Raw genomic sequence first — 27,465 nt, forward strand, 5'->3', positions numbered from 1 at the left:
GTCATGGGATCTCTAGCGTTTCTCCTGGTGCGTCTAAAGGGGTTGTTCCCCAGACCCTCTTTTATCCTTACTCACGGGGTCTCAGATGTCAATCAGGTTGGGATGATGCAATCCCTCAACCAGACCGCTCTGGTTGTCCCCTGAGGGGTTTCAATGAATGGTACAGTACTCAATACACAATTCCGTCTCCAAGAGACAATAGCCATTATCAGTGGTTCTGTTTCGCTGAGGTCAGGACACATTCCAAACCTTGTGTATTCTGGACATCTCTCTCTCTCATTTCCTGGGTCCCAGACCCGAATTAATAGCGATCTTGCAATTCTCAAGAAGTAGGGGGTGACTTTGTACCCTTCGGCCCCTCGGAGTTGCTTTACATTCATAACGGGTGATATTGAGGAGTATAACACCATGAAGGGCACAGATGAGGTGAATGTGCTGTCTTTTTCCTGAGGTTGAGGAATCACAAGGACATGGGTTTAGGGTGATGGGATAAATTTAGGAAGAACCTAAAGGACAGCTTTCTCACAGAGCGTGTTCCATATATGGAATGAGCTGAAAGTGGAACTGGTTGCGGCAGGTACTTTTAACAACATTTAAAAGGCACTTTGACGGGTACGTAGATAGAAAACGTTTGGAGGGATGTGGGTCAAATGTGGACGAATGGGCTGACTCAGCATGGACCAATTCGGCTGTAGGTCCTGTTTCTGTGCTGAATGACTCTCTTGACTGTAAGCATAGGTGGAAGCATTAAGTTACATAGGTATATTCAGAAATGAAGAAAAATTGCAACAATACAACGCTGCAAAGAAGATATTGAGTGAACAGGATTGAACAAAGTACACCATAAATTTTTTTTAAAAATCATGCATGATCTACATTATTAAGAATTCATTGGCAGTCAAACTATTCAAAAAGACCGTTAGAATTCAGGGTTTTTTTTTATCTTGGAGCACTAAAATCCATGGACTAGAATATTTGTTGGCTGTTGTTCCAGATGAAGTACACCCAGTTATGTGGACTTGATGAGAATTGGCCTTGTTACCTTTGATACTGGACTCTGAGCAGGTCAATGGCAGATCCCAGAGTAAATCCACCATTAATTCTATATCAGTCATTGTGCTTTCAATTGACTTTGTTTTGATTTTAGTCATTTTAAATGCCCCTGATCATTAGTGATCATTTAAATACTATAAAAGTAAACTCTCAAATTTTGACAAAAGTTTAAGTTTTACCCCGCTTGGCTTCTTAACAAAGGCTGTCAAGGCGTTCCCTGCAACAGTTTGCTTAAGGCCTAATTGCTGCTGTGATATCCCCACGTGACTTCCAAGTGCAGAGGACTAAGTACAGAAACATCTACCTTTCTACAATACAGTAGAGTGGAACCACAGGCAGCAGTGGTCAGACATATACAGTCGGCCCTCCTTATTTGCGAATTCAACCAACCGCGAATCACGAAAACCCGGAAGTGCTCTTCCAGCACTTGTTTTTCAAGCATGTACAGACTTTTTTTCTTGTCATTATTCCCTAAACAATGCAATATAACAACTATTTACATAGCATTTACATTGTATTAGGTATTATAAGTAATCTGGAGATGATCTAAAATATACAGGAGGATGTGCGTGGGTTATCGTGGATCGGGATAGAAAAAAAATTGAAGTTCTCTTATTAAGTAAGTCAGAGCAGGTACATCCGGTATTATTTAGTGTCAGTTAAACGTTTGTCTTAGTATATAGTATATATTTTACCTTTCTATGCATATAAAACACTTAACAACGTATGTTTCAGTGCTGGGCTCGGGAACGGAAGTTTCCTAAGTTCAATCCAGTGACAGTCCACTCCTGAGTGCGCTCTCCACCGTGCCAGGTAGATGTGGAGGATCAAAAACCCAAAACCCAATAATTAAACCACTGTTTATTTTTTTTTTGTATTTTTAATTACAAAAAAGATTACATACACACAATCACTAATGAGATATAAAAATTAATGAAAAATATTTTTTACCCAGTGCTCAGTAATGGGAATTTAAAATACTGCATTATATGAAATGTTGATATATCAAACATTAGTAAATGGGACGGAAGCAGCAATATTAAAATGAGTACACAAATGACAAAGATGCATGCATTTAGTAGTCTTGCCTAGTTTTGCAAATCAACTGAAAATCGCAATCTATTTTAATTTCATCTTACGTTACAATGTTTTTACTGCCATGTTTCTTTATTTTATATAAGCATTGTCAAATATTGGCATACAAGTTGAAAGAACCAGATAATAAATTTAAGAAGCAGAATATATCTGCGATATGATTAATTGTCCAATTTTTAAGATTTAAATGATTGTCATCTCTCCACTTAAGTTTACTCATAATTTCGTAGTATTTTGTTACCCAAGTTTGAACAGGAGTTTAGAAGATTACCCTTTTAGCCATATCCAAAAAGAAAAAAAATCATTGAATGTTAATTATGCTCAAAATGACTTTACATTTAAGAGTGCAATAATACATAGCCATAAAGGTTGTCTTGAAATCAAGCATGAAAACATGCTTTCAACAAGTAGGTAAATACATTATAAATACAAACCAAGCAAATCATATACAGAATTTTATTTGACCTGATCATTGACAAATAATACCTACAGTATAAACATATGGCAGCCACATCCGTACCTTAAAGCCTATACAAAAATAGTCAAAGCCAAAATTAACTAATCCACTTAATTTTCCTGTTTAATCTTTTAAAAGAAAACAAAATCAAGATAATGACCATCTTGGCCTTGGCAGTATGACAGCTCCTCAAATACACATTTTCACCACTACTAACAATGAGTTTTCAAAACCCACACTCTTGCTCCTGCACTATATGGTTAGGCATTTATAAAAATAAACATAAAATAAGACTTGTGTTGAATACAAGCACATTGCTAGCAGAAAAAAAAGCACAAAATGTCTAGACTACTTACCAGATCAGGCAGCATCTGTGCAGGGAGAAACAAGGTTAATGTTTCATTCATATCCTTTCATTGATGATTACTTGATGAAAGGTCTTTGACCATAAATTTTAACATTTTTTTCTCTCTCCATAGACGCTGCCCAACCTGAAAAATGCCTCCAGCATTTGCCATTTCAGATTTCATGTATTATTTTTCCTTTTCACATTATTGGCAGATCTATTCAAAGCACACTACTACCTCCAAACTACTTATTTCTATCCTCAAGCTCCACTTGTGTTTGTGATACACTGTATATAAATACAAATAATTACTGGATGACTTAAAATAATTTATACTTATACAAATGCTTTTTTGCCTCTGGTTCTTTGTTATTTTGAGATACAGTATGGTAAGAGGCCCTTCTGACCCAATGAATCCACACCACCCAATTACATGACGTGACTAATTAACTAACTAACTGTTGGTCTTTGGACTGTGGGAAGAAACCTTTGCAGTCATGGGAAAAAAATCTCTCCTTATGCACAGTAGCAGAATTGAACTGTAACTGAAGTGTTACACTAACCACTATATTGCGGTGCCACCCACTATTTCTAACAATTATTGAAAAACAACAAGCAATAGAATAGTCTTTATACATTGTTCCCTTAACAGCCCATTACCATGTTTATGCATATTTTTAGTTTGGAGTATAATCTTTTCAGGAACTTATTCAATCCCCTGGAAATAAAGAATAGGTGAAGAGAGATGATTTACATAATATTCCAATATACCTTTAAATGCAATAAAGAAAATGTCCTGTTTGGGCTATTTGTTACCATATAGTCAGTGACACATATATTTAAAAATGTCAATTATATCACATTTTCTCATTTAATACAAAGAAACAAATTTCATTGACTTTTAAAGTCTAATTGAGGGAGAATATCTGCCAAGTTGTGGGGAACAAACAGCAGGATTGACAAGATTGCTCTTCCAGAGAGATTGTATAGAGCAGCAGCATTTCAGGCAGAGATTCTTTAATTTTTTTAAATGTTTTGAAGGCAGGAAATATGGATAACAGAGTTTGCTCATGAAAAGGAAAAGCAACACCATGAAAACTTGAACAATCGTATTTTGACTCTGGCAAAATTAGTAAGGTTCAAATCCAACTAAAACTGAAAAGACCGAACTACTGCTTGTAAAACTGCATTTGCTGCTCAGTAAACTTAAATTTCATAATCATCAATTTCATGAGTTTTGGAATTCTCATGAACCAACTATTAGCAGTGTTTTATAATTGAAAAACTTTGGTTTATAGCACATGCTTAGAGCAAGAGGTTTGCAGGTATGAGTGAATAGTATAATATGACAATTGATTAGGTTGTGATGTTCAGAACTTGATTAAAATATTGTAGAACGGATTATATTAAATGGCATGCATCCTTTAAGCTCACCTGAATCTACATTCAAACTTTTCTAAACTTACTCCATGCATAGACAGTGACTTCACCATCACTGTTGGTTGGCAGGCGTCTCAAAACGTTGCCCTGTTTGGGAGAATTTGGACTACCGCACTTTACTTAACACAAAGCTCACAACTCAAATTAGTCTTTACAATTTGCATTCTTGTATTTTCACCCAGCCCAAATAAGGCATGTATTATAAGATTGCATATTTTTTTTAAAAAAGAGGCAAATAGCGGTACAAGTGCAAATATGGCTTCTTCTCTACTCTGAACCCAGTTTATAGTCAAATGTTTGTAGTGCTTTGGCCACCTTTAGATTAAAAGGTGTTAAAATCTTGATTAATACTTGCCACTTTCACTGAATATTTTTTTGAAAAAGATTCCAATGTTTATAAAAGCATTACGTACAGCCAATGGATAATGTTGGTACATATTATTTACAATAGTTATTGACATCTTTAATTACTTGTGCCTTCCAGGCCAAATACATTTCGTACCTGTTTCAAAGAATTACAGTGTATGGAACCAAATACGGTATTAGTTTAGTAAACAAAGCCTTTAAATGAGATATAGAATTTTAAACATTAATATTCATTAGGTAACATTCAAAATCTCATCCTAACAAAAGTTGATCACAATGTCATAATACTACAAGATTGTAATCTTTCTTGCAACACAATTACACCAAAACTAAACTGTCCTTTAGACTGGAAAATAATTGTGGCTACATTTTTGGTACCTACTTCTAATAAAGGTCTCAGAGGCATAAATAGGGGCAAGGGTCACTGTTGCCTCTATGTTTCCATTTTCAGGGAAGAAATGTGCTTGTACCCTAAGATTTTTCTGTTCAATAATATTACACAGAGCTCTGCCATTCACTTTTGATTCTCCCCTGGTTTAACTTCACAAAATAAATTAGCCTGCAATTGTTCATTTTATCTGCCATTCTCTTGCCCAGTTTCCAAGTTAATTTATATCCTGTTGAAAACTTAGCTAGCCTGTATTTTCCACTGTACCACCAATTTTGGTGTCATCTGCAAACTTACTAGTTAACCTAACTCCATTCTCATCCAAATCACCATTATGAAGAACAACAGATCGAGCATCGCTTCTTGCAGCATACTACTGATCACAGGTCTCCAATCTGAAAGCTCTACTTCAATGGAAGCTTGTTGGAGGCCAAGTGCAATACCAATGTAACAGTATTGCTTGATACTGTCCCTCTTATATTTGTTGGATAGGATCAAGCTTGCATACCATAATGAAGCACATACACCATGGAGACAAATTTCCTTTGTACGTTTCACTGAGGATGAGAAAAGTCCATGTTTAATGGCTGAACTGCCCCATGCATTACCACAAGTGATCATGCAGTCCTTGAAACCTTCAAGTTTTTTTTTCCCTCTGCTGCGGCAACATCTCTGTTGGCACTGGTGTTCTGGGACCAGGTTGCTATCAGTATGCAAAACATTGGTTCTTTTCATTCTGTGGGCAATTTGATGGTTTCTTGCTCAGAAGATATATTCCAACAAACGGCGGCACCCAGGATTGGATCACTGTCTTATCTTCTAGTACTCATCTCTGACAAAACAGTGCTGGTTATGTCATCCATGCTTCATTTCATCAGAAGGACACCAATAAAGTTGGCCTTTCCTACTCTTTACCAATTACATGTTGCCAGAGGTGCTTTTTCCCACTTTCATGTTGAAGTCACCAAAGACTCCCTCCCTTCCAAGTGATGTCCCACCAGGTCAGAGTAGAAATGCTGCTTGGTCACAATTGTAACAAAAAGGCTGTACTCACTACTCTGTCTTAACCAGCTATTCTTAGGAAATTACAAGGAGCAACATCACTACACATCCCTGACAGCAAGAAATAGCAGGAATATGACTGGAAGCAGGACTAAGTGTGTAGCTTGGTGCTGGACCTGTAACACAAGCATGTACATAGCTCGGAGAAGAGCTCAGTGTGTGCACAAACAGTGGCCAGGTCATTTCTGGAAACCAGCAAATAATTTAAGCTCAAAAACTGGTGTCCATGTTTTTACATACACTATTCAAAGACACAGATACAATGTTCTTAGTATAACTATAGTTAATCAAATTACAAATGATTTAGGCTTACTCAGGATAAGTGTGGACATTAAACAGAGGTTCACATTTTTGACACTTTACCTCCGAAATAAAAGTTTTTGCACCTCAAGCACAAAGCATAGACTTATTTAGACTGAGGCATATAACTGTTGTGTTTCACAGCCTGAGGCATATAACTTTGCTGATCAGTTTCTAAACATCCATCAAATCCCAACAAGTCCAATTTGACAACGGTTTGGTCATCAGAGCTTGAAAAGTCTTCCACAACAGGACAGGATTCCTCAGAGTTCCGATCTGAAATTTCCGTTCGACTTAGTCTGACGGAGCTACCTTCATCCATATCACCCAGGATTTCACCTTCATTTGAAGGTACTTCTTTCAAAATGGGCTCCTCAACATGACAATTCTGCTTAAAATACTGTCTTTTTACTTCTGTACTGCGGCTTCCAAAATTGCCATATGAATGTTCATCAGGCTTTTCTTCATTTTCTAGAAGAGGCTGGGTTGATTCAGACCTTGCAAAAACTTGTCCTGATGGTTGTTGGCACTTGTAACCAGTATCACTCACTAGTACAGTTGAATACTGAACTGTGCTGCTTGTTGTGTTCTGTGCCAACTCACTATCACTATCAGAAACACTTTGTCGAGGGGATGACATGCACGAAGATCCTCCAATGCCACTGCTATGCTCTCCTGATGTACTCTTTTCCTTTTTCAGCGATGACAATTGCTTCATATCATCCTCATTAGATGAGTATTTATTATCGGCATCAGCTTCAATTATAGTGACGTCAGAAATAAAGCCATCCAGATTCACAGGATCAGTTGGGCCTAGGTTATTCTGTTAAAAAAATAAGATTAAAATACCATTTGTACCCTAAACATTTAAAAGAATTGCAAAGGTAATCAACACAGCATGCATTCCAGATCCTATATAAAGGACCTGTTTGGAATTTTCACGTTCTGAATATTCCAAAGCACTTGAGAACCTTTTAACCACTTTTTATTTTTCCATAATGACAGTTAATTTGCATACCCAGCTAGTTAATCATTAGTTGAAAGAAGCCTTTAATACTAATCTTAATTTGCACAACGATGATATCATTTGAGATACTTGCTGACTTTGTATATCATCGTTGGTCTATGCTATGACAATACCATGATAACTAAGACCACTGTAACGTGTGACCAATTATAATGGTCAAGTCTTCAATGGGCCAATAGAATGGTCTTCTAACAATTTTGAACAGGTATGAGGCTGGGCTCAGAAAACGTGTACTTGGAAAAGGCAGACTACAAACTTCATCTTACATAAGTACACCAAATAATGGATTCATACAAAGGAAAGAAAGGCATGTGACAGCAGAGTGTTGTGATGTGATTGATAAGAGAAGCATCAGAATGTAATTGCAAATGGTTTCAGAATAGGGAAAACAGTAAAAAGTTGGCCATTCTGGTAAAAAGCTGTCTATTACATCTTGCTTTTGCTACATGTACATACTTGTGTTGTGGTTTCACAAGATAAACACATACTGTATACTCATTATAGATGCTGTTCCTGGGCAGCACTTCTATACTCTTTATTGAACTAGGCTTGATACATGTTTTTGCAAAACTTTTGCCGTTGCAAAGGGAGACAATTACCAAACTTGTTTTTGAAATGAAATCTATTCAGCAGTGTGACTGCAGTAGGGATCATGACTTGATGCATTTTCTAGGTAGCATTTCTGAAAAAAATAGTCAAATTTAGAAAAAAGAGATCATGGATTTAATTTAAATGAGCCACAGCTATAACAAACTGATCCATTTTCAGTAAATATGTACATGTCTACAAAGTTTGTTTCTTTACTCAAAAGTCCTCAGACATTTGTGCATTTGGTCTTTAGTTAAAATGATCATTTATTATACTCCAGCTACTTTTGTTATATTTGTCATCATTTTGCACAATACATCACATCTGGCCTTCTACAGACCTCCATCATTATGGTGACAGATCATAACCCCAGGCCTATACTTTGTTATTCTGCTCTGAAAGCAAAACTATTCATAATTTTAAGTTGCTATGTTGACTGTGAGACTTCCACCTAACAAATGACTGGAATTTGAAAATATAACTATTTGCATTCCATTTACCAGCAACAATAGAGAAAAGTTATCATATCAATGTAACTTTGGTTCCTGGCATTAAAACTAAATTGAAGATAGTCCATTTCTATTCCAACTTCATTACAGTAAAGACAATAACCATGATGTACAAATGGTGATTTCATCTTATAAATGTTAATAATGTTATTCCAGAAGAAAAAATGAAAGTAAATATTAATGATGTTTATTACACAGTTTTCAATATTCATATTTGTTCATTTTAATGAACTCTTTTAAAAAAATGTTCATTTGCACTCGCATTGCTTAAAGCTCAGAATCAAAACCATAAAATTCTGAAAACTTGCATTCCAGTTGGTCAGATAGCCTGGCTTTAAAATATGCCATCTCCACTGATCAGTTTTATATCTGGCTCATTACAAATATAAGAACCAGTTGATTTAAAGCAGAAATTTTCAGAAATTTGAAACATTATCTACTTTTCTTTGTATGATTGCTTCCTGACCTGCTAGGTGTTTTGAGAAATTTGTCTCATTTTAGATTTTCAGTACCAGAGGCATTTAAAAATAATTTATAATAGTTTGAGAAAGATATGTAACTTTAGACATATTAGCAGCAATAGTTAGACAGAAATAAGTCAATTGCATACAGGTACTCTTAGACAAGAAGACCATTATTCACTGTAAGAAATCAATACAATTATGCTTATATAAGAACAAGACTACCAAAAACAACTATTTGTATACCAAAGGTGATAAAGCAATACCTTGATATGGTTTCCATTGTTAGATGACCAATCAACAATCCTGCTATTTGCAGCATCTGGAACATTTGGCCAAACGCAGGTTTTAATTCTGTAAAGAATTGATTTGTAATATTAAACTGGTAGATCTCCAATAATATTTTTCAGAGAGCTGAAATGGTTCCTCATTGATAAACGCACTTTGTCCTAGCATTGTTGCTGATCATATGAAAACACTAAGGTAATTGCTCCTCATGTCACTTGTCACAAATTCATTCTTTATGTTTCTTAAATTTTTCTTATTTCCCATGTGGACCTCTAAGCTTAGGCGACAAAGTCTTTAATTCTTTTGCTCCAACCAATTAGTATTGTCACTCTTTTTGAAGGGTCCATTACTTGTGTCCTGAATACTAGTTCTAAAGACCAAGCCAAAAGATGAGGACAGAAGTAGCTCTGGGTCAATAGTGAACATTGAAACTGGTAGCCAAGTTGGAGAAAGAATATGAATTATAAGGTTGAAAAGAAAATCTGGAGAATAAGTGTACTGAAACAGGTTAGGTCTGCACTTGGACATTATTCCTTTCGGTTACAAAACAAATTGCATGAATTGTTGAAATAAAAGCTTTTACATTTCATGTGGCTTTAAAAGAATGTTCAAGTCATATGACTAATCTAAATTAAATAAATTACACTTACAGATGTCTGTTTTTGAAGCAAAGTAGCGTCGCTCCCAAGGTGATAAGGAGAAAACAGAGACAGATTGGTACCACAATTGCCTCAATTTCACCTTTTGCTATAAAGAAACACAAAGAAATAACATTACTACTATTTCTTGTAAAACAATTATTAAGTTAATTTGCAGTAATGGCAACATTCACAAGGCACCAGGCCCCAAATGATATTCTTAGCAGGACACTGAAAACCTGTGCCAACCAGTTTGCTGGAGTGTTCAAGGAAATGCTGGAGTCAGTGGTTCCTGCCTTCTTTGACAACTGTTGTGGGCAGAATCTCTGATGGTGACAAGCAGGTGTACAGGAGTGAGATAAATTGGCTGGTTAAGTTTTGCTGTAACAACCTTGCACTCAATGTCAGTAATATCAAGGAACTGACTGTAGATGTCAGGAAAGGGGGGGAGGGGGGAAATAATTGGGAGGGGGGCAGAGTGGAACACAACAGTTCTCATCGAGAGGTCAGCAGTAGAAAGAGTGAGCAACTTCAAGCTCCTGGGCGTCAAAATCTCTGAAGCCTATACTGAGCTCAACATATTGATGCAATTACAAAGAAGGAATGCCAGTGGCTACATTTCATTAGGAGTTTGAGGAGAATTGCTGTGTCACCAATGACTATAGTAAATTTCTGCAGATTTTGAGCATTTTGACTGGATGCATCACTATCTAGTGTGAAGGTGCTAATATCAGAGGCTTGTAACTAAGCCAACTCCATCATGGGTACCAGCCTCCCCATTGAGACATCTTCAGAAGGTAGCATCCATTATGAAGAACTCTCACCATCTAGAACATGCCCTATTCTCATTGCTACTGACAGGAAATAGGCAGAGCAGCCTGAAGACAACTCAATATTTTAGGAACAGTTCTTGCTCTTTATAGTCATTTTTATATATGGTACAGAACTCTTGCCACAAAACAAAAAAATTGTGACAAATGTCAGTGATAATAAACCACACCTGATGTTGATGTTAAAATTATACTCAGCGCATTGTGAATATTAAGCAATAATAGCATGTAGGTTGGACTATACATAAAGACCTTTTATTTGAATGAAGCAAACAATACTACTACATGTAATCAGATATTTGTGGCGACCCACTTCCTAGCGCACTCGAACTGGCTCACAAATAGCCAGCACGCCAGCACAAAGGCCAGTCCCAAAAAGGTGCCAGGTCTGCTTCACCAACAAAGGGAAAAAGCCTGGGGGGGTTTGTCGTGTCCCTTACAGCATCCGCACCCGGGGAGGGCGGGATGAGGGAGGCTTTAAAGCAAGGCTGTGAAGTTCGAATAAAATCATCTTCTTTAATTGCAGTTTACCGACTCTGTGTCGTTATTTTAGCGCTGCGTGTAGCACACCGCTACAATTGGTGACCCCGACGGTCCAAACGATTTTTGGACTGGAGATGAACGACGCCGCATCTGTTCATGCGGTTTCGTTGAAACTGCCAAGCTTCTGGGCGCTGCGACCTCACCTATGGTTCCAGCAAGCAGAACCCCAATTCCACGTTCGGCAGATAACCTCAGAGGACACACGTTACTACTACATGGTGAGCTCCCTCAACCAGGACACAGCGGCCCAGGTTGCAGAGTTCGTACAGTCTCCCCCAGCGGACGGCAAGTACACGGAATTCAAAGCCCTGCTCCTAAGGACTTTTGGACTCTGACTGCGCGAGCGAGCTGCTCGTTTACTGAACCTGGATGGCTTGGGAGACTGACCTCCATCGGCTTTAATGAATGAGATGTTGTCTCTGGCCGATGGACACACACCCTGCCTTATGTTTGAGCAGGCATTCCTGGAGCAGCTGCCCGAGGACATACTCCTGCTGCTGTCCGACGCGGATTTCAGCGACCCCCGGAAGGTGGCAGCCTGGGCGGACTTGCTGTGGAACGCCAAGAAGGTGAGTGGGGCGTCCATCGCACAGATCACCAGGCCACGCTCCCAGCAGCAAACCAGTCCAGGCCCGGCCGCAGAGCCCGCTAACCCCAGAGGCAGGGGTGGGGAGCCCAACGAACAATGGTGTTTCTACCACCAGCAGTGGGGTGCAGCAACCCGCCGTTGTCACCCGCCCTGCCAGTTCCCGGGAAACGCCAGGGCCAGCCGCCGCTGATGGCTACGGCGGCTGGCCTTCGGGATAGCCTCCTGTATGTGTGGGACCAGCAGTTCGGACTCCGTTTTCTGGTGACACCGGTGCCGAGATCAGCGTCTTACCTCCAACGAGTTACGACACCCGCAACCAGGCACCGGGTCCCCCCCTGAGTGTCGTGAACGGCAGCACGGTAAGGACCTATGGCACCCGTCAGGTGCAGCTACAGTTCGGCTCCAGCCGGTTTACGTGGGACTTCACACTGGCCGCCGTAGCCCAACCGCTTCTGGGTGTGGATTTTTTGCGGGCTCACAGCCTACTGGTCGACCTGCCCAGGAAGAGACTGGTACACGCCGAGACCTTTCAGACATTCTCCCTGGGTGCAGCCCAGTTGCCAGCCCCTCAGCTCGACTCCATCACGCTGTCTGACAACGACTTCACCAGGGTCCTGGCTGCAGAGGGAATATTCTCTTACAAAAGCTGAAAACAAAGGGAAGAGGAAGTTGTGTCAGGTGTCACTGTGTTGGTGGAAATTGTGGAGAAAATTATTAAGAAAGAGAAAATAATCGTTTTGCTTAACAGATCTTTCCAATTAAAGAAACTTTAAATCAGATAAATAACTTGCTTCATTCTCTGAAGGCTTTCATTTACAGAACCGTGGCTTCCTGACAACGTCAGCGATACCCAAATTTGTCTGCTCTTGACGACTTGGTGGTGAAACAGCTTGAACTGCAGCAGTTCTATTCGAGGTGTTCTTAGTGCTGGCATGGAGGCAAATTAGGGCTTCTCCTTCTGTGATGATGAAAAGTTTATGCATTGTCAGATCAGAAGGTTGAATGAAATGGAGGCGAGCTGCAATATCAGTACTCCCATACACCTGCTGTGGTTACCCTTCTAGGTGATAAAAAGATGATGGTTTTGACTGGATCTGTTTGTGGAGGCCTGGCAAGTGTCATCAATACATTTAATAGATTGAACAAGTAATAGCTATGGTAGAGGGAAGCTTGAGGGTGTTTGATGAGGTGACAATCAAACAGATTTTATCTTCTTGCGAGTCATTGCAGATAAACTCATCCAGGTATCACAACAAAAACGTTCACAATTCGGCACATTTCCCATCAAAGTATCTCACAGTGTCATAAAAACTGGTCCATTAGCATCATTTTTAATGGTTTATATCATTAATTTTATTAATAATTTCTGATGTACATCCTTTCTTCCTGATACAAGTTTGCCTTAGTTTCTTTCTAAAGTTAACTTAAGTGTCCTTGTTCGTTTTATTTCATGGGTTCCTAATTCTCGGTGCCACAGCCCTTGCACGCAACACAGGTTTCTTCAATGTTTTTCTCCTCATTTTGTAATCTCTTGATGTTGACCTTGCAACACATAAATCTCATTAGGACATACTTCTGGAAATCGCAATCGGTCTCATCCTTTTTTGTATGGGCCAACTAAAATCGTTGACGTGGTTGTCGTTGTTGCTAAATGCTGTTTGGTGGTTTCTATTACTGATTATCTATAGTTATTAGTAGAGACTGGGACTAATTTATCTAATATTTCTCAAATGTATTACCACAGCCTTTCCAAACGTCATATCCACACAGCAGTAAACCATTTGAAGTATTGTAGGCATCATAAGAGTGGTAAAGAAAATGAGACGAACAATGAGAGACTCTTCCCTCCTTCACCCCTCTACTTCTGTTCTAAAATATTTTATTGGTACAGGTTGTGTAATGCAAACTGATTAAAAGCATACTGCATAGATTAATGAATGTACAAGCTTAAATTTTCACAGAATACTCTGCCACAGAATATCTAGCTCCTTTTTTACCACAAATATCTGTGATGTCGGAATTTCTTGCTATCCTAACGATTCAACTTCATTTTTTACCAACAGAGCCACCCCATCCATTCTGCCTACCTGCCTGTCCTTTTGATACAATGTGTATCCTTGGACGTTGAGCTCCAACTATAATCTTCTTGCAGTCACGACCCATTAATTCCCACAATGTCGTACCTGCCAATCTCTAAATGCACAACAAGATCATCTACCTTATTCTGTATACTGTGTCATTCAGATATGACACATTCACTCCTGTATTCATCACCCTTCTCAACTTTGTCTCCAAATTACACGTAAACTCATCCCACTGACTTTAATTTTGACCTTTAATCCGTCTGTCCTTCCTCACAGTCTCACTACACACTGCATCTACTTGTATACCAACTGCCCCATCCTCAGCCCTAACACTCCAGTTCCCATTCCCCCTGCCAAATTAATTTAAACCCTCCCCCACAGCACTAGCAAACTTGCCCCCAAAAATATTGGTTACCCTCGGGTTCAGGTGTAACCTGCCCATTGTATTCAGATCATGGCCGCCCAGAAGATATCCCAATGATCCAGAAAACTGAACACCTGCAACCTGCACCAATACTTTAGTCACACATTCATCTGCCCGATCATAGCATAGCACAGGCAGCAATCTAGAGATTATTATTCTGGAGATGCACTGGAATCCTCTATCTCTTCCACACTCTTCTTCTCCCCCTTTCCCTTTTGATCCTCAGAACCAGAAGCAGAGCCAGGGATCTGACCAGTTTGGTTTTCCCCAGTAGCTCAAACCACAGCCACCCCCCCATCAGTATCCAGAGCATGTTACTTACTAATGTTGGGAATAGCCACACTGGCTGCCTATCCTCTTTCCCTCTCCTGACACTCACCCAGGTAGCTGCCTCCTGAAACTTAGGGGTGACCACCTCTCCGTAGCTTCTATCTTTCATTTTCTCATTTTCCTGTATCGAGCTCCATTTCCAAAACACAGTCTCTAAGGAGATGCAGCTGATGCACTTCATGCAGATGCAGTTACCTGGGATACTGGAAGTCTCCAGAGTTCCCACATCTCACACAAAGAACACAATCTAACTCTGGACACGTCCACATTGCATTAGCTATGTACTAGTAGTCAAAGAAATAGATTTCTGTAAAAGCTTACTTAAAACTTATTTAGAACCTCCGCATGTGCTTTTCCAAGCCTGTTGAGCAGAAGCCTGGCCCACTCCAACAATGACCACTTCACTTACACCTCCCTTCTTTTGATTGGCCCAAATAAAACTCACTGCCGTTGAGACTTGTTCTTTTCAAATGGCTCCCATCTTGCAACGATGTTCACATTCATTCGCTTCTTCAAATTTAGGACTCACTACTGAGGACACCTGATCTTTTCCAATGGCTCCCATCCTGCAGTGACGTCTCTTGCTCACTCTTGCCCAAAGTGACTCCTTTGACCTCTCTCATTAACAGGGCATCTTCACCCTTCGAGCTGCCACTCACTGGACATTTTTTTGTTTTTTGCACAATGCTCTGTAAACTCTAGAGACTGTCCTGTGTGAAATTCCCAAGAGATCAGCAGCTTCTGAGATACTCAAACCACCCCGTCTGGCACCAACTATCATTCCACGGTCAATATCACTTTGATCACATTTCTTCCCCGTTCTGATGTTTGGTCTGAACAACAACTGAACTTTTTGACCATGTCTGCATGCTTTTATGCATTGAGTTACTGCCACATGATTGGTTGAGTTGATAGATAGATAGGTACTTTATTGGCTGTAGATGATAGATGCAGATGATAGTGATTTGGACCTGCTTCTCCACTTGAGACTGTCTGATCCTGGCAACATCCTTATACTTTATAGTTTAACACCATCTGTCCTATTGCCAGCTGGTGGTGCAATGGCTCCCAAGTTCGAATCCAAGTTGGGCCACCCCTGAGCACGCTTTCCATCCATGCCAGGTTGAGTGCCGAGCTAGCCACTCGGCCTCGTAAAAAAAAGGGTTGAGTCAGGAATGTTCATGTTGTGACCCGATTAACCTGAAAGGAGACCAAAGGAGATGCGCCAAACAAGAATGGCTGACTGTCTGGTGCAACACGCTAAAAATAATCTGTCCTATAACAGGGTGACCAAAACTGTATACAGTACTGGTGCAGCCACACCAACAACCTGTACTGAGTGTATGTTCATGGCCTTCTGCTGATGTAGCCAATTCACTTCGAGGTTTGATGTGTTGTGCATTTAGAGATGCTCTTCTGCATACCACTGTTGTAGTGCATCGTTATTTAAGTCACTGTCATTTTCCTGTCAGCTTGAACCAGTCTGGGCATTTTCTCTCATTAATAAGGTGTTTTTGCCCACAGAATTGCCATTCACTATATTTCTCACTCCATTTTCTTTAAATTCCAGAGATGGTTGTGCATGAAAATCTCAGATCATCAGTAGTTTCTCAGGTACTCAAACCTCCCCATCTGGCATCGATAATTATTTGACTTTCAAAGTCACTTAGAATACAGATGTTTGGTCTGAACAACAACTGGACCTCTTGACCATGTCTGCATGCTTTTATTGAGATGCTGCCATTTGACGGCTGATTTGATATTTGCATTAACAAGTGTACCGAAGAAAGAGACCACTGAGTGTTTGACTCTAAAACCCAAAGGAGACAGTGTCAGGATAAAGGCAAGGTTATTGTGCTTTATGTTGATGAAAAAATGGAAGTTTTTTTCCCAGGCTACAAGAAAAGTTTATGGTCTAAGATCCCATGGTATCATGTCAATCTGATTCAGATGGAATATTGATTTCTAACGAGATCAAAGCCAAAGAGGAAGAGACGTTTGCTGACATTACCTGAACAAATTAATATCGATAGATGTGACCAGCAAAGTTACCCCTCAACCTACACCCACGAAAGATGCAAACAAACGTCTCCATCTGCCCAATAGTCATTCTTGTCTCCACTGGAATTGACATCGCATATGGAATGGATTGTTGGCTCTTTAATTTCTGTCATCATTAAGAAGTGGAGAATTTAGGGGATGGCGCACAACCTCACTGAGATAAAAAGCACTTCTACTAGGAAGGGTGTACGATGTTCAGATCTTAGAATCAGAATCAGTTTTAATATCACTGGCGTAAGTTGTGAAATCTGTTAACTTAATGGTAGCAGTACAATGCAATACATGATAAATATAGGAAAAAATAAATTACAGTAAGTATGTATTTATATGCACATTAAACAGTTAAATTAGAAATAGTGCAAAAACAGAAAAACAGTGAGGGAGTGCTCATGGGTTCAATGTCCATTTAGAAATCAGATGGCTTTAGGGGAAGAAGCTGTTCCTAAACCGCCTTCCTGCAAACAGCAATGAATGAGAGTAGTTGTTGATTGTAGGCAGGTGAACAGTGACAAATGATCCACCATGATCACAGAGTGACCACTGATGAATTCTGCTGTTTATTCTCTTCCTTTTCTTTATTTTAATAATGTTCATGGGATAGAATCCTGGAAAAATGTTGCACAGAAACGGGCCCTTTGGCCCATCTAGTCTGCAGCTAACCATTTAAACAGCCTACGCCCATTGACCTGCTCTGGGACCATAGTTCTCCATACCCCTACCATCCATGTACCTATCTAAACTTCTGTTTAATGTGAAGTTGAGCTCGCATGCACCCACTTGCACAGGCAGCACATTTCACACTCTCATCGCCCTCTCAGTGAAGAAGTTTCCCCTCATGTTCCACTTAAACTTTTCACCTTTCATGCTTAACCCATGAGCTCTAGTTGTAATTCCACCCAGCCTCAGTGGAAAAAACCTGCTGGCATTTACCCTCTCTATACCCCTGATAATTTTGTACACCTCTATCAAATTTCACCTCAATCTCAATCCTCTACTTTCCGAGGAATAAAATCATAACCTATTCAATCTTCCCTTACAGCTCAGGTCCTCTAGTCCCAGTAACAACCTTGTAAATTTTCTCTGTACTCTGCCTATTTTATTTAAATCTTTCCTGTAGGGAGGTGACCAAAACCACTCACAATACTCCAAATCAGGCCTCACCAATGTCTTATACAACTTCAACATAACATCCCATCTCCTGTCGTCAATGCTTTGATTTATGAAGGCCAATATGCCAACTGCTTTCTTTAGGAACCTATCTACCTGTGATGCTACTTATAATGAATTATGGGCCTAAATTGCCAGATTCTTTTATTTCTACAGCACTCCTCAGTGCCCTGCCACTAAGACCTACCCTGGTTGGTCCTGCTGAGTGTAGCATCTTGCACTTCTCTGCATTAAATTCCATCTGCCATTTTTCAGCCAGTCCAGCTCCCGCTGCAAGCTCTGATTGACTTCCTTGCTGTCTACTACACTGCAATCTTAATATCATTCACAAATTTGTTGATCCAATTAACCACATTATCATCCAGATCATTGATATAGATAACAATGGACCCAGCAATAATCGTTATAGCACTCCACTAGTCACAGGCCTCCAGTCAGAGAGGCAACCATCTACTACCACTCTCTGGTTCTCCCACAAAGCCAATGTCAAACCAGTTTACTACCTCATCTTGAATGTTGAGTGACTGAACCTTCCTGACCAGCATCCCATGCAGGATCTTGTCAAATGCCTTCCTAAAATCCACGTGGACAATGTCCATTGCTTTGCTTTCATCAACTTTCCCCGTAACTTCCTCAAGAAACTATATAAGGTTGGTTAGACAACCTACCATGCATGAAGCCATGCTGACTATCCCCAATGGTTATCCAAATACTCATATTTCCTGTCCCTTAGAATACCTTCCAATATCTTTTCCACTTTTGATGTCAGGCTCACTTGCTATAATTTCATTGTTTATTTTTACAGCTTTTCTTAAACTGCAGAACAACATTGGCTATCCTCCATTCCTCTGGCACCTGACCTGTTGCTAAGGATGATTTAAATATCTCTGCTGGGGCCCCAGTAATTTCTGCACTTGTGTTCCACAGGTTCCTAGAGAACACCATGTCAGGCCCTGGAGATTTATCCACCCTAATTTGCCTCAAGACAGCAAACAACATGCCCTAAAATATCTAACTATTTCTTTCGGCCCTCTTTTATGGATCAAGCTTTTCTTTTATGGAAAACAAAAGGTATAACATGTTTTCGTGATTTGTTTTTGGATGATAGTGTTATGTCCTTTGAACAGCTATCTAATAAATGTAATTTACCTAAAACCCTTTTTTTTAAGATAATTACAAGTTAGAAATTTTTTGTATAATGAGTTACAATCTTTTCCGAAACTACGTCCATTGGACATTGCGGAAAGAATTTTAGCTCTGAATCCTTGTCAAAAGGGTTTAGTAGCTGTCATTTATAATATGATCATGAAAATACAGCCAGATGTATCAGGAAAAATTTAAGAAGGAATGGGAAGAAGAACTTCATTGTCTTATATCCACTGAGCAGTGGGAGAAAATTTTACTATTAGTCAATTCATCCTCTATTTGTGCTAAACATGCCCTAATACAATTTAAGGTTGTACATAGAGCTCGTATGTCTAAGGATAAACTTGCTCGATTTTATTCTCATGTTAATCCAACCTGTGACAGATATCATTCTGATGTTGCCTCATTGACCCATATGTTTTGGTCTTGCCCTTGTTTACAAATTTCCTGGAAAGATATTTTCAGTATTATTTCAAGAGTTCTGAATACCAATTTCCAACCGCATCCTTTTACTGCAATTTTTGGTTTACCAATGGTGGATAATAGTTGTTTATCCTCTTCATCTCGACAAATGATTGCATTTGTTACATTAATGGCTAGAAGATCTCTTTATTGAATTGGAAAGAAATTAATCCTCCAACTATTTCAGTGGTTTTCTCAAACTATCTCTTGTTTGAGCTTAAAAAAGAATTAGAAGCATTGTTTTTGATCCTTCAGTTAAATTTGAAGAAATTTGGAGACCATTTATTCAACATTTTCATATGAGTTAAATTGTCTTTTCCTAAACCTTACTTTTATTATCCTTAATTATTTGGATGGAGGTTCAGAGTTATTGGCACTACTGTATGTATTTAACATTATGCAATAGCCCATGTTGGTTAGTGTTTTTTTTCCTTCTCTTTTTTTGGGTTTTTTTTCTCTTTTTGTTTCTTTTGTTCATAAATACTATGAGTTTGGGAGGCTATATATATTGATTATTATATATTTGAATGTCTACTTAAACTATCAATTGTGTACTCTCAAACACTTTGTATTCATGTTTCATTTATGTTTGTTTAAAAATTAATAAAAAGATTTAAAAAAAATAGAATCAACAGGCCAGGCAGCATCAATAGAAAAGAGTAAACAGTCAATGTTTCGGGCTAAAACCCTTCTTCGGGACTCATACAAGAATAATAGTCGGATTCTAGGGACTGCGTTATGAAGAGTGGTTGTGCAGGTTTAGACTCTATTCATGGTGTGTATTTAAATAAGGGGTGTTACGAACCCTGTAACTGGGTCACTTACCAACAAAGATAGAGAGGTCCGTTGAAGTCTGATGATACTATTTTTAACAGTATTTATTAGTAAAAATACACAAATAATATCAATGCAAATATACAGATAATATACGACGTCAATTCTAAATCTAAATGTGCGGGTATAATAATAATCAATAAGAAATAAGCTCTATCATTGTCTAGGGGATAATGAGTTGTCCGATGGAACTATACAGTTCACTGCAGTTCCACAAGCTGCCGTCTTTTGGTTGTCGCTGTGTTGCACTTTGTTGGAGAGAGAAAGGAATAGGAATAGAATGGGAACAGTTACCGCTACGGGTTTTTCCAACCTTTATGATTTCGATCCGTCAGGAGTCTCTTTGTCATGGCCGTTCAATTGCGGCCTCTCCTTTAGCTAAACTGTTCTTCCGTGATGAGCCCGCCACCCTGGCAAGGGAGGACGCACACGAGCCCCCACCGGCTGTCGCTATTAAACGCTGTCACGAGATCTCTAGCGTTTCTCCTGGTGCGTCTAAAGGGGTTGTTCCCCAGACCCTCTTTTATCCTTACTCACAGGGTCTCAGATGTCAATCAGGTTGGGATGATGCAATCCCTCAACCAGCCCACTCTGGTTGTCCCCTGAGGGGTTTCAATGAATATTTCAGTACTCAATACACAATTCCGTCTCCAAGAGACAATAGCCATTATCAGTGGTTCTGTTTCGCTGAGGTCAGGACACATTCCAAACCTTGTGTATTCTGGACATCTCTCTCTCATTTTCTGGGTCCCAGACCCGAATTAATAGCGATCTTGCGATTCTCAAAAAGGAGGGGGTGACTTTGTACCCTTCGGCCCCTCAGAGTTGCTTTACATTCATAACACCCCCTTCCTTCTAAGGTTTTTGCCACAGGTAAAAGTTAATTAATATAGTCTTACAGGATTTCAGAATCTAACACAATACAAAAGAGGGTTTTTTTCGCTACAGAGTAATACAGTTATACATTCAATTCAGCATCTAAACAATTAGCGATTGCATTGTCATTTCCTTTAATATCTTAACATCTTGTACCCTAATAAATTCTTGTAGCATCAGACTCCAATTTAATAACCACCTATTTTTATTCCTTTTCTTCAGCAAACAAAAACTAAAGAGTTGTGATCTTAGCTTACGTGTATATTACAAAAGTTCATGCAAATACTAATCTTTATTTTACTTTCAAACTTAACAGTCAATCTTCCATGGGGGTTGTCTTTATTAGTTGCATGCTTTGTCAAAATCCCTTAAAAAAACAGATCCTGTTATTTAAAGTGACATCCCATCAACCCTCGCCCCTTTTCCAGTTAACTCCCACGGGGTTGGCTTGTATACTAGTGTGGAATAGGCTTTTGCATGCTCCCTTCGTAGGAGTTATTTTATCAACAATGTTTTCCAAACGTAGCCCATTGGCTGAATCTCTACACAATTCTTTATTTTTAAGCAAGTCGTTAGTTTTAGCTTCAGGACCCTTCATTCTATTAGTTTTCAATTTAAGATCTGCAAGCGATCCCTCTTTGTCCAAACAGCATTTCAAATTCTGCCTCTTCACAGCACACTCTTGAATAACAATAGCGTGTGGGACGCCTTTACATTCCAAATCAACCTGTAATTGATTCGCAGGCACCTTGGTAACAAGCCATTGTCCCTTCAGCCAGGTTACTCCTTCTGACACCAATCCAGACTTTAAATTTTCTTCATTCAATTTAGGAACTACACTTTTCCCTTTCCCTTCAATAATAATATTCACCTCGCCACCTTTTATCTCCTCACTAACTTTTAACACACCTTCGAACGCAAGCAACTGGGAATTCTCACTTCCCACCAGTACCAAGGTTAACCCTTTCTTCACTGAACCAAGTCCATCTGACCCACAAGGACTGCATTCCTTTTCAACTGAATAAAATACCTCAGACTTTTTCTGAGCTCCGTTGCTAGGTTCAGTACCACGTGCATCCACATCTTGAACACACTCTTGAACGGGACATCTGCCTCTTCCAGGCTTTCAATACCCATCCCCTTTTCAAATTCTAAGTTCCCCTGATCCTCCCAGTTACTCTCTGGGCAACTCCCTTCTGGAGTAAACTCAACCCCACGGGCTGAAACAACCTCATCTGCCAACCCAGCAGACTTCTTCAAGGTAATGGCATCCTTTTCATCTAGGACTGCCCCCATTTCATTATCGGGAACACCTTTAGAATTTTCAATTTCTTCAAACCAGACAGATCATCCATGTCCAGTCCTGGACATTCTAACAGCCTTATCTGTTTCTCATTTTTACTCTGTGCCTCTATTAATTTCCTCCTGGCTAAGGGCAAGTCTACCTCCTTTCCCTTACTCTCTTTCACCTCCCTATTCTCCGTTTTACCACCCTCTAACCTCTCTTGGTACAGGGTCGGTAAAAACGTCTCAGCCAAATCGATACTGGCCTCTTTCTCAGCTGCCTTTCTCGACATGCTGCGAGTGGTCGCGCATGCAGGATAGATCTTAGAATCTAGGGGCGGGTCCTCAACACTTACAGGCTGGCTCGTCAGCTCCACGGCCGACCAAACGTCACCACCAGCTAAATCATTACCCAAAAGGAGGTCAACATCAGTTCTGAGAAATTCTGATCACACCCCTATTTCAACTGGTCCAGATACCAGCTCACAATTTATAATGATCCTATGCAAAGGCATAGCTTCTGTCCCTTTTCCTATGCCTCTCAAAGCTACCTCTCCAGTCTCGGGACCAAAATCTAGTACCATACTGCGAATCAATGACTGCTCAGCTCCAGTATCTCTCCAGATCCGCACTGGAACTGGTGTGTCTCCCTCTTTCACAGACATGGTTCCTTCTGAAATAAATTTCTCAGGCCACTCTCGTATACTGTCTACCTGTGGCTTTCTCGTCGATTTACTGATCACCACGATACATCCTGTAGGGACTGCTGCTTTCCCTTTTCCTACCTCCTTCCTTGGAGCAAGGCACTTAGATGCAATATGACCCACCTTTCCACAATTAAAACAGGTCAAGCCAGGACCCCTCCTGCCGTCTTGCCTTTCCTCCTCCTTAGTTTTACCACTAGCTCCCGGCTGGATCTCTGCCTCAGCCGGCGGGCTTTCTCTACCGTTCCCACGGTCTCTCTGGTAACTTTTATTTGAGGAAAACTTTGTCTTGTGGGTTAGGGCATATTCATTTGCGAACCTAGCAAATTCGGATATGGACTTATTCGGCTTCTCGTTCAAATACATCCGGATATCATCCGAAACACAACCTTTAAATTCCTCAATCAGAATTAACTCCCTGAGATGCCAAAAATACTCTCCCACCATTTCTGCTGCACACCAACGATCCAAGAGCACACCCTTCTCACCGGCAAACTCTGCATACGTCTGATTCCACCCTTTCTTTCAATTTCTGAACTTTTGTCTATATGCTTCAGGTACCAATTCATAGGTCTGAAGAATGGCCTCCTTTACTTTCTCATAATTCTCAGACTCCTCCTCCTCCATGGACAATGCCGCATATGCCCGCTGGGCCTTCCCTTTTAACACACTTTGTAACAACGCCACCCACTGATCTCTGGGCCACTTCTGACTCACTACCACCTTTTCAAAATGCAAGAAATAACTATCAACATCTGTCTCCTCAAACGGAGGTACTAACCTAAACTCCCTACTAACATTAAATCTCTCCTCTCGGTCTGACCCTTGAGCTCTTGGCTCTTGCCTTAACTACTCCAGGTCCATCTCATGTTGCCTCTGTTTCTCCTTCTCCCTATGGTTCTCAGCTCTTTCCCTCTCCTTTTCAGCTGCTTCCAGCTGTTTTAACTTAATTTCATGCTCCCTCTCCTTCTCAGCTCTTTCCTGCTCCTTTTTCACCTCTAACTCCTTTAGCTGGAGCTCATGCTCCCTTTGCTTTTCGGCTCTTTCCTTCTCCTTTTCAGCTGCTTCCAGCTGTTTTAACTTAATTTCATGTTCCAACCTTAATTTCTCCAACTCTAACTGAGCCGTCCCGCGAGCTGGTACCTTTTCAGGGATATTTTCCAATACCTCAGCCGAAAATACATTCTTCACAATATAATACTGAGTTATGGCCCTCCGCACCTCCCGCTTTTTCATCGACAACCTCACCTCTGCGAGATTTAGTCCTTTCGCAATATTTATCAAGTCCGAATTTGTGGCAGCCTCTAGCGCCTCCAGAGTCGGGTTTTCTATGAATTCATCTACGTCCATCTTTGCTGGTTTCCCGTCTGGTTACCCGCGCAACCAGATCCAAGTTTGGACTTAAAAGCCCGATTCACTGGCCCTCCAATTTGGTATCAAATCTCGAGACGAGGCCCCACGTTGTTACGAACCCCGTAACTGGGTCACTTACCAACAAAGATAGAGAGGTCCGTTGAAGTCTGATGATACTACTTTTAACAGTATTTATTAGTAAAAATACACAAAAATAATATCAATGCAAATATACATATAATATACGTCGTCAATACTAAATCTAAAAGTGCAGGTATCATAATAATCAATAAGAAATAAGCTCTATCATTGTCTAGGGGATAATGAATTGTCCAATGGAAATATACAGTTCACTGCAGTTCCACAAGCTGCTGTCTTTTGGTTGTCACTGTGTTGCACTTTGTTGGAGAGAGAGAGGAATAGAAATAGAATGGGAACAGTTACCGCTACGGGTTTTTCCAACCCTTATGATTTCGATCCGTCAGGAGTCTCTTTGTCGTGGCCGTTCAATTGCGGCCTCTCCTTTAGCTAAACTGTTCTTCCGTGATGAGCCCGCCACCCTGGCAAGGGAGGACGCACACGAGCCCCCACCGGCTGTCGCTATTAAACGCTGTCATGGGATCTCTAGCGTTTCTCCTGGTGCGTCTAAAGGGGTTGTTCCCCAGACCCTCTTTTATCCTTACTCACGGGGTCTCAGATGTCAATCAGGTTGGGATGATGCAATCCCTCAACCAGACCGCTCTGGTTGTCCCCTGAGGGGTTTCAATGAATGGTACAGTACTCAATACACAATTCCGTCTCCAAGAGACAATAGCCATTATCAGTGGTTCTGTTTCGCTGAGGTCAGGACACATTCCAAACCTTGTGTATTCTGGACATCTCTCTCTCTCATTTCCTGGGTCCCAGACCCGAATTAATAGCGATCTTGCAATTCTCAAGAAGTAGGGGGTGACTTTGTACCCTTCGGCCCCTCGGAGTTGCTTTACATTCATAACGGGTGATATTGAGGAGTATAACACCATGAAGGGCACAGATGAGGTGAATGTGCTGTCTTTTTCCTGAGGTTGAGGAATCACAAGGACATGGGTTTAGGGTGATGGGATAAATTTAGGAAGAACCTAAAGGACAGCTTTCTCACAGAGCGTGTTCCATATATGGAATGAGCTGAAAGTGGAACTGGTTGCGGCAGGTACTTTTAACAACATTTAAAAGGCACCTTGACGGGTACGTAGATAGAAAACGTTTGGAGGGATGTGGGTCAAATGTGGACGAATGGGCTGACTCAGCATGGACCAATTCGGCTGTAGGTCCTGTTTCTGTGCTGAATGACTCTCTTGACTGTAAGCATAGGTGGAAGCATTAAGTTACATAGGTATATTCAGAAATGAAGAAAAATTGCAACAATACAACGCTGCAAAGAAGATATTGAGTGAACAGGATTGAACAAAGTACACCATAAATTTTTTTTAAAAATCATGCATGATCTACATTATTAAGAATTCATTGGCAGTCAAACTATTCAAAAAGACCGTTAGAATTCAGGGTTTTTTTTTTATCTTGGAGCACTAAAATCCATGGACTAGAATATTTGTTGGCTGTTGTTCCAGATGAAGTACACCCAGTTATGTGGACTTGATGAGAATTGGCCTTGTTGCCTTTGATACTGGACTCTGAGCAGGTCAATGGCAGATCCCAGAGTAAATCCACCATTAATTCTATATCAGTCATTGTGCTTTCAATTGACTTTGTTTTGATTTTAGTCATTTTAAATGCCCCTGATCATTAGTGATCATTTAAATACTATAAAAGTAAACTCTCAAATTTTGACAAAAGTTTAAGTTTTACCCCGCTTGGCTTCTTAACAAAGGCTGTCAAGGCGTTCCCTGCAACAGTTTGCTTAAGGCCTAATTGCTGCTGTGATATCCCCACGTGACTTCCAAGTGCAGAGGACTAAGTACAGAAACATCTACCTTTCTACAATACAGTAGAGTGGAACCACAGGCAGCAGTGGTCAGACATATACAGTCGGCCCTCCTTATTTGCGAATTCAACCAACCGCGAATCACGAAAACCCGGAAGTGCTCTTCCAGCACTTGTTTTTCAAGCATGTACAGACTTTTTTTCTTGTCATTATTCCCTAAACAATGCAATATAACAACTATTTACATAGCATTTACATTGTATTAGGTATTATAAGTAATCTGGAGATGATCTAAAATATACAGGAGGATGTGCGTGGGTTATCGTGGATCGGGATAGAAAAAAAATTGAAGTTCTCTTATTAAGTAAGTCAGAGCAGGTACATCCGGTATTATTTAGTGTCAGTTAAACGTTTGTCTTAGTATATAGTATATATTTTACCTTTCTATGCATATAAAACACTTAACAACGTATGTTTCAGTGCTGGGCTCGGGAACGGAAGTTTCCTGAGTTCAATCCAGTGACAGTCCACTCCTGAGTGCGCTCTCCACCGTGCCAGGTAGATGTGGAGGATCAAAAACCCAAAACCCAATAATTAAACCACTGTTTATTTTTTTTTTGTATTTTTAATTACAAAAAAGATTACATACACACAATCACTAATGAGATATAAAAATTAATGAAAAATATTTTTTACCCAGTGCTCAGTAATGGGAATTTAAAATACTGCATTATATGAAATGTTGATATATCAAACATTAGTAAATGGGACGGAAGCAGCAATATTAAAATGAGTACACAAATGACAAAGATGCATGCATTTAGTAGTCTTGCCTAGTT

General features: G+C 40.0%; 2 protein-coding genes across 2 annotated transcripts in view; one reads left to right on the forward strand and one right to left on the reverse strand.

Moving 5' to 3' along the window:
• LOC132404844 (interleukin-6 receptor subunit beta-like) overlaps positions 1 to 27,465 on the forward strand; it is a 150,469-nt gene that overhangs the window by 64,985 nt on the left and 58,019 nt on the right. The window contains exon 10 of the mRNA XM_059989395.1: positions 16,389 to 16,432. Coding sequence (XP_059845378.1) covers positions 16,389 to 16,432 — 44 coding nt within the window. The remainder of the gene's footprint in view (positions 1 to 16,388; positions 16,433 to 27,465) is intronic.
• LOC132404841 (interleukin-6 receptor subunit beta-like) lies at positions 2,591 to 10,185 on the reverse strand (the record flags this gene model as incomplete). Its single annotated transcript, XM_059989386.1, has 3 exons — positions 2,591 to 7,330; positions 9,359 to 9,446; positions 10,031 to 10,185. Coding segments are annotated over 3 exons (960 nt in total), but the record flags the coding sequence as incomplete, so codon positions are not given.

This window comes from Hypanus sabinus, chromosome 14, assembly GCF_030144855.1.
Source record: "Hypanus sabinus isolate sHypSab1 chromosome 14, sHypSab1.hap1, whole genome shotgun sequence".
Lineage (NCBI taxonomy): Eukaryota > Metazoa > Chordata > Chondrichthyes > Myliobatiformes > Dasyatidae > Hypanus > Hypanus sabinus.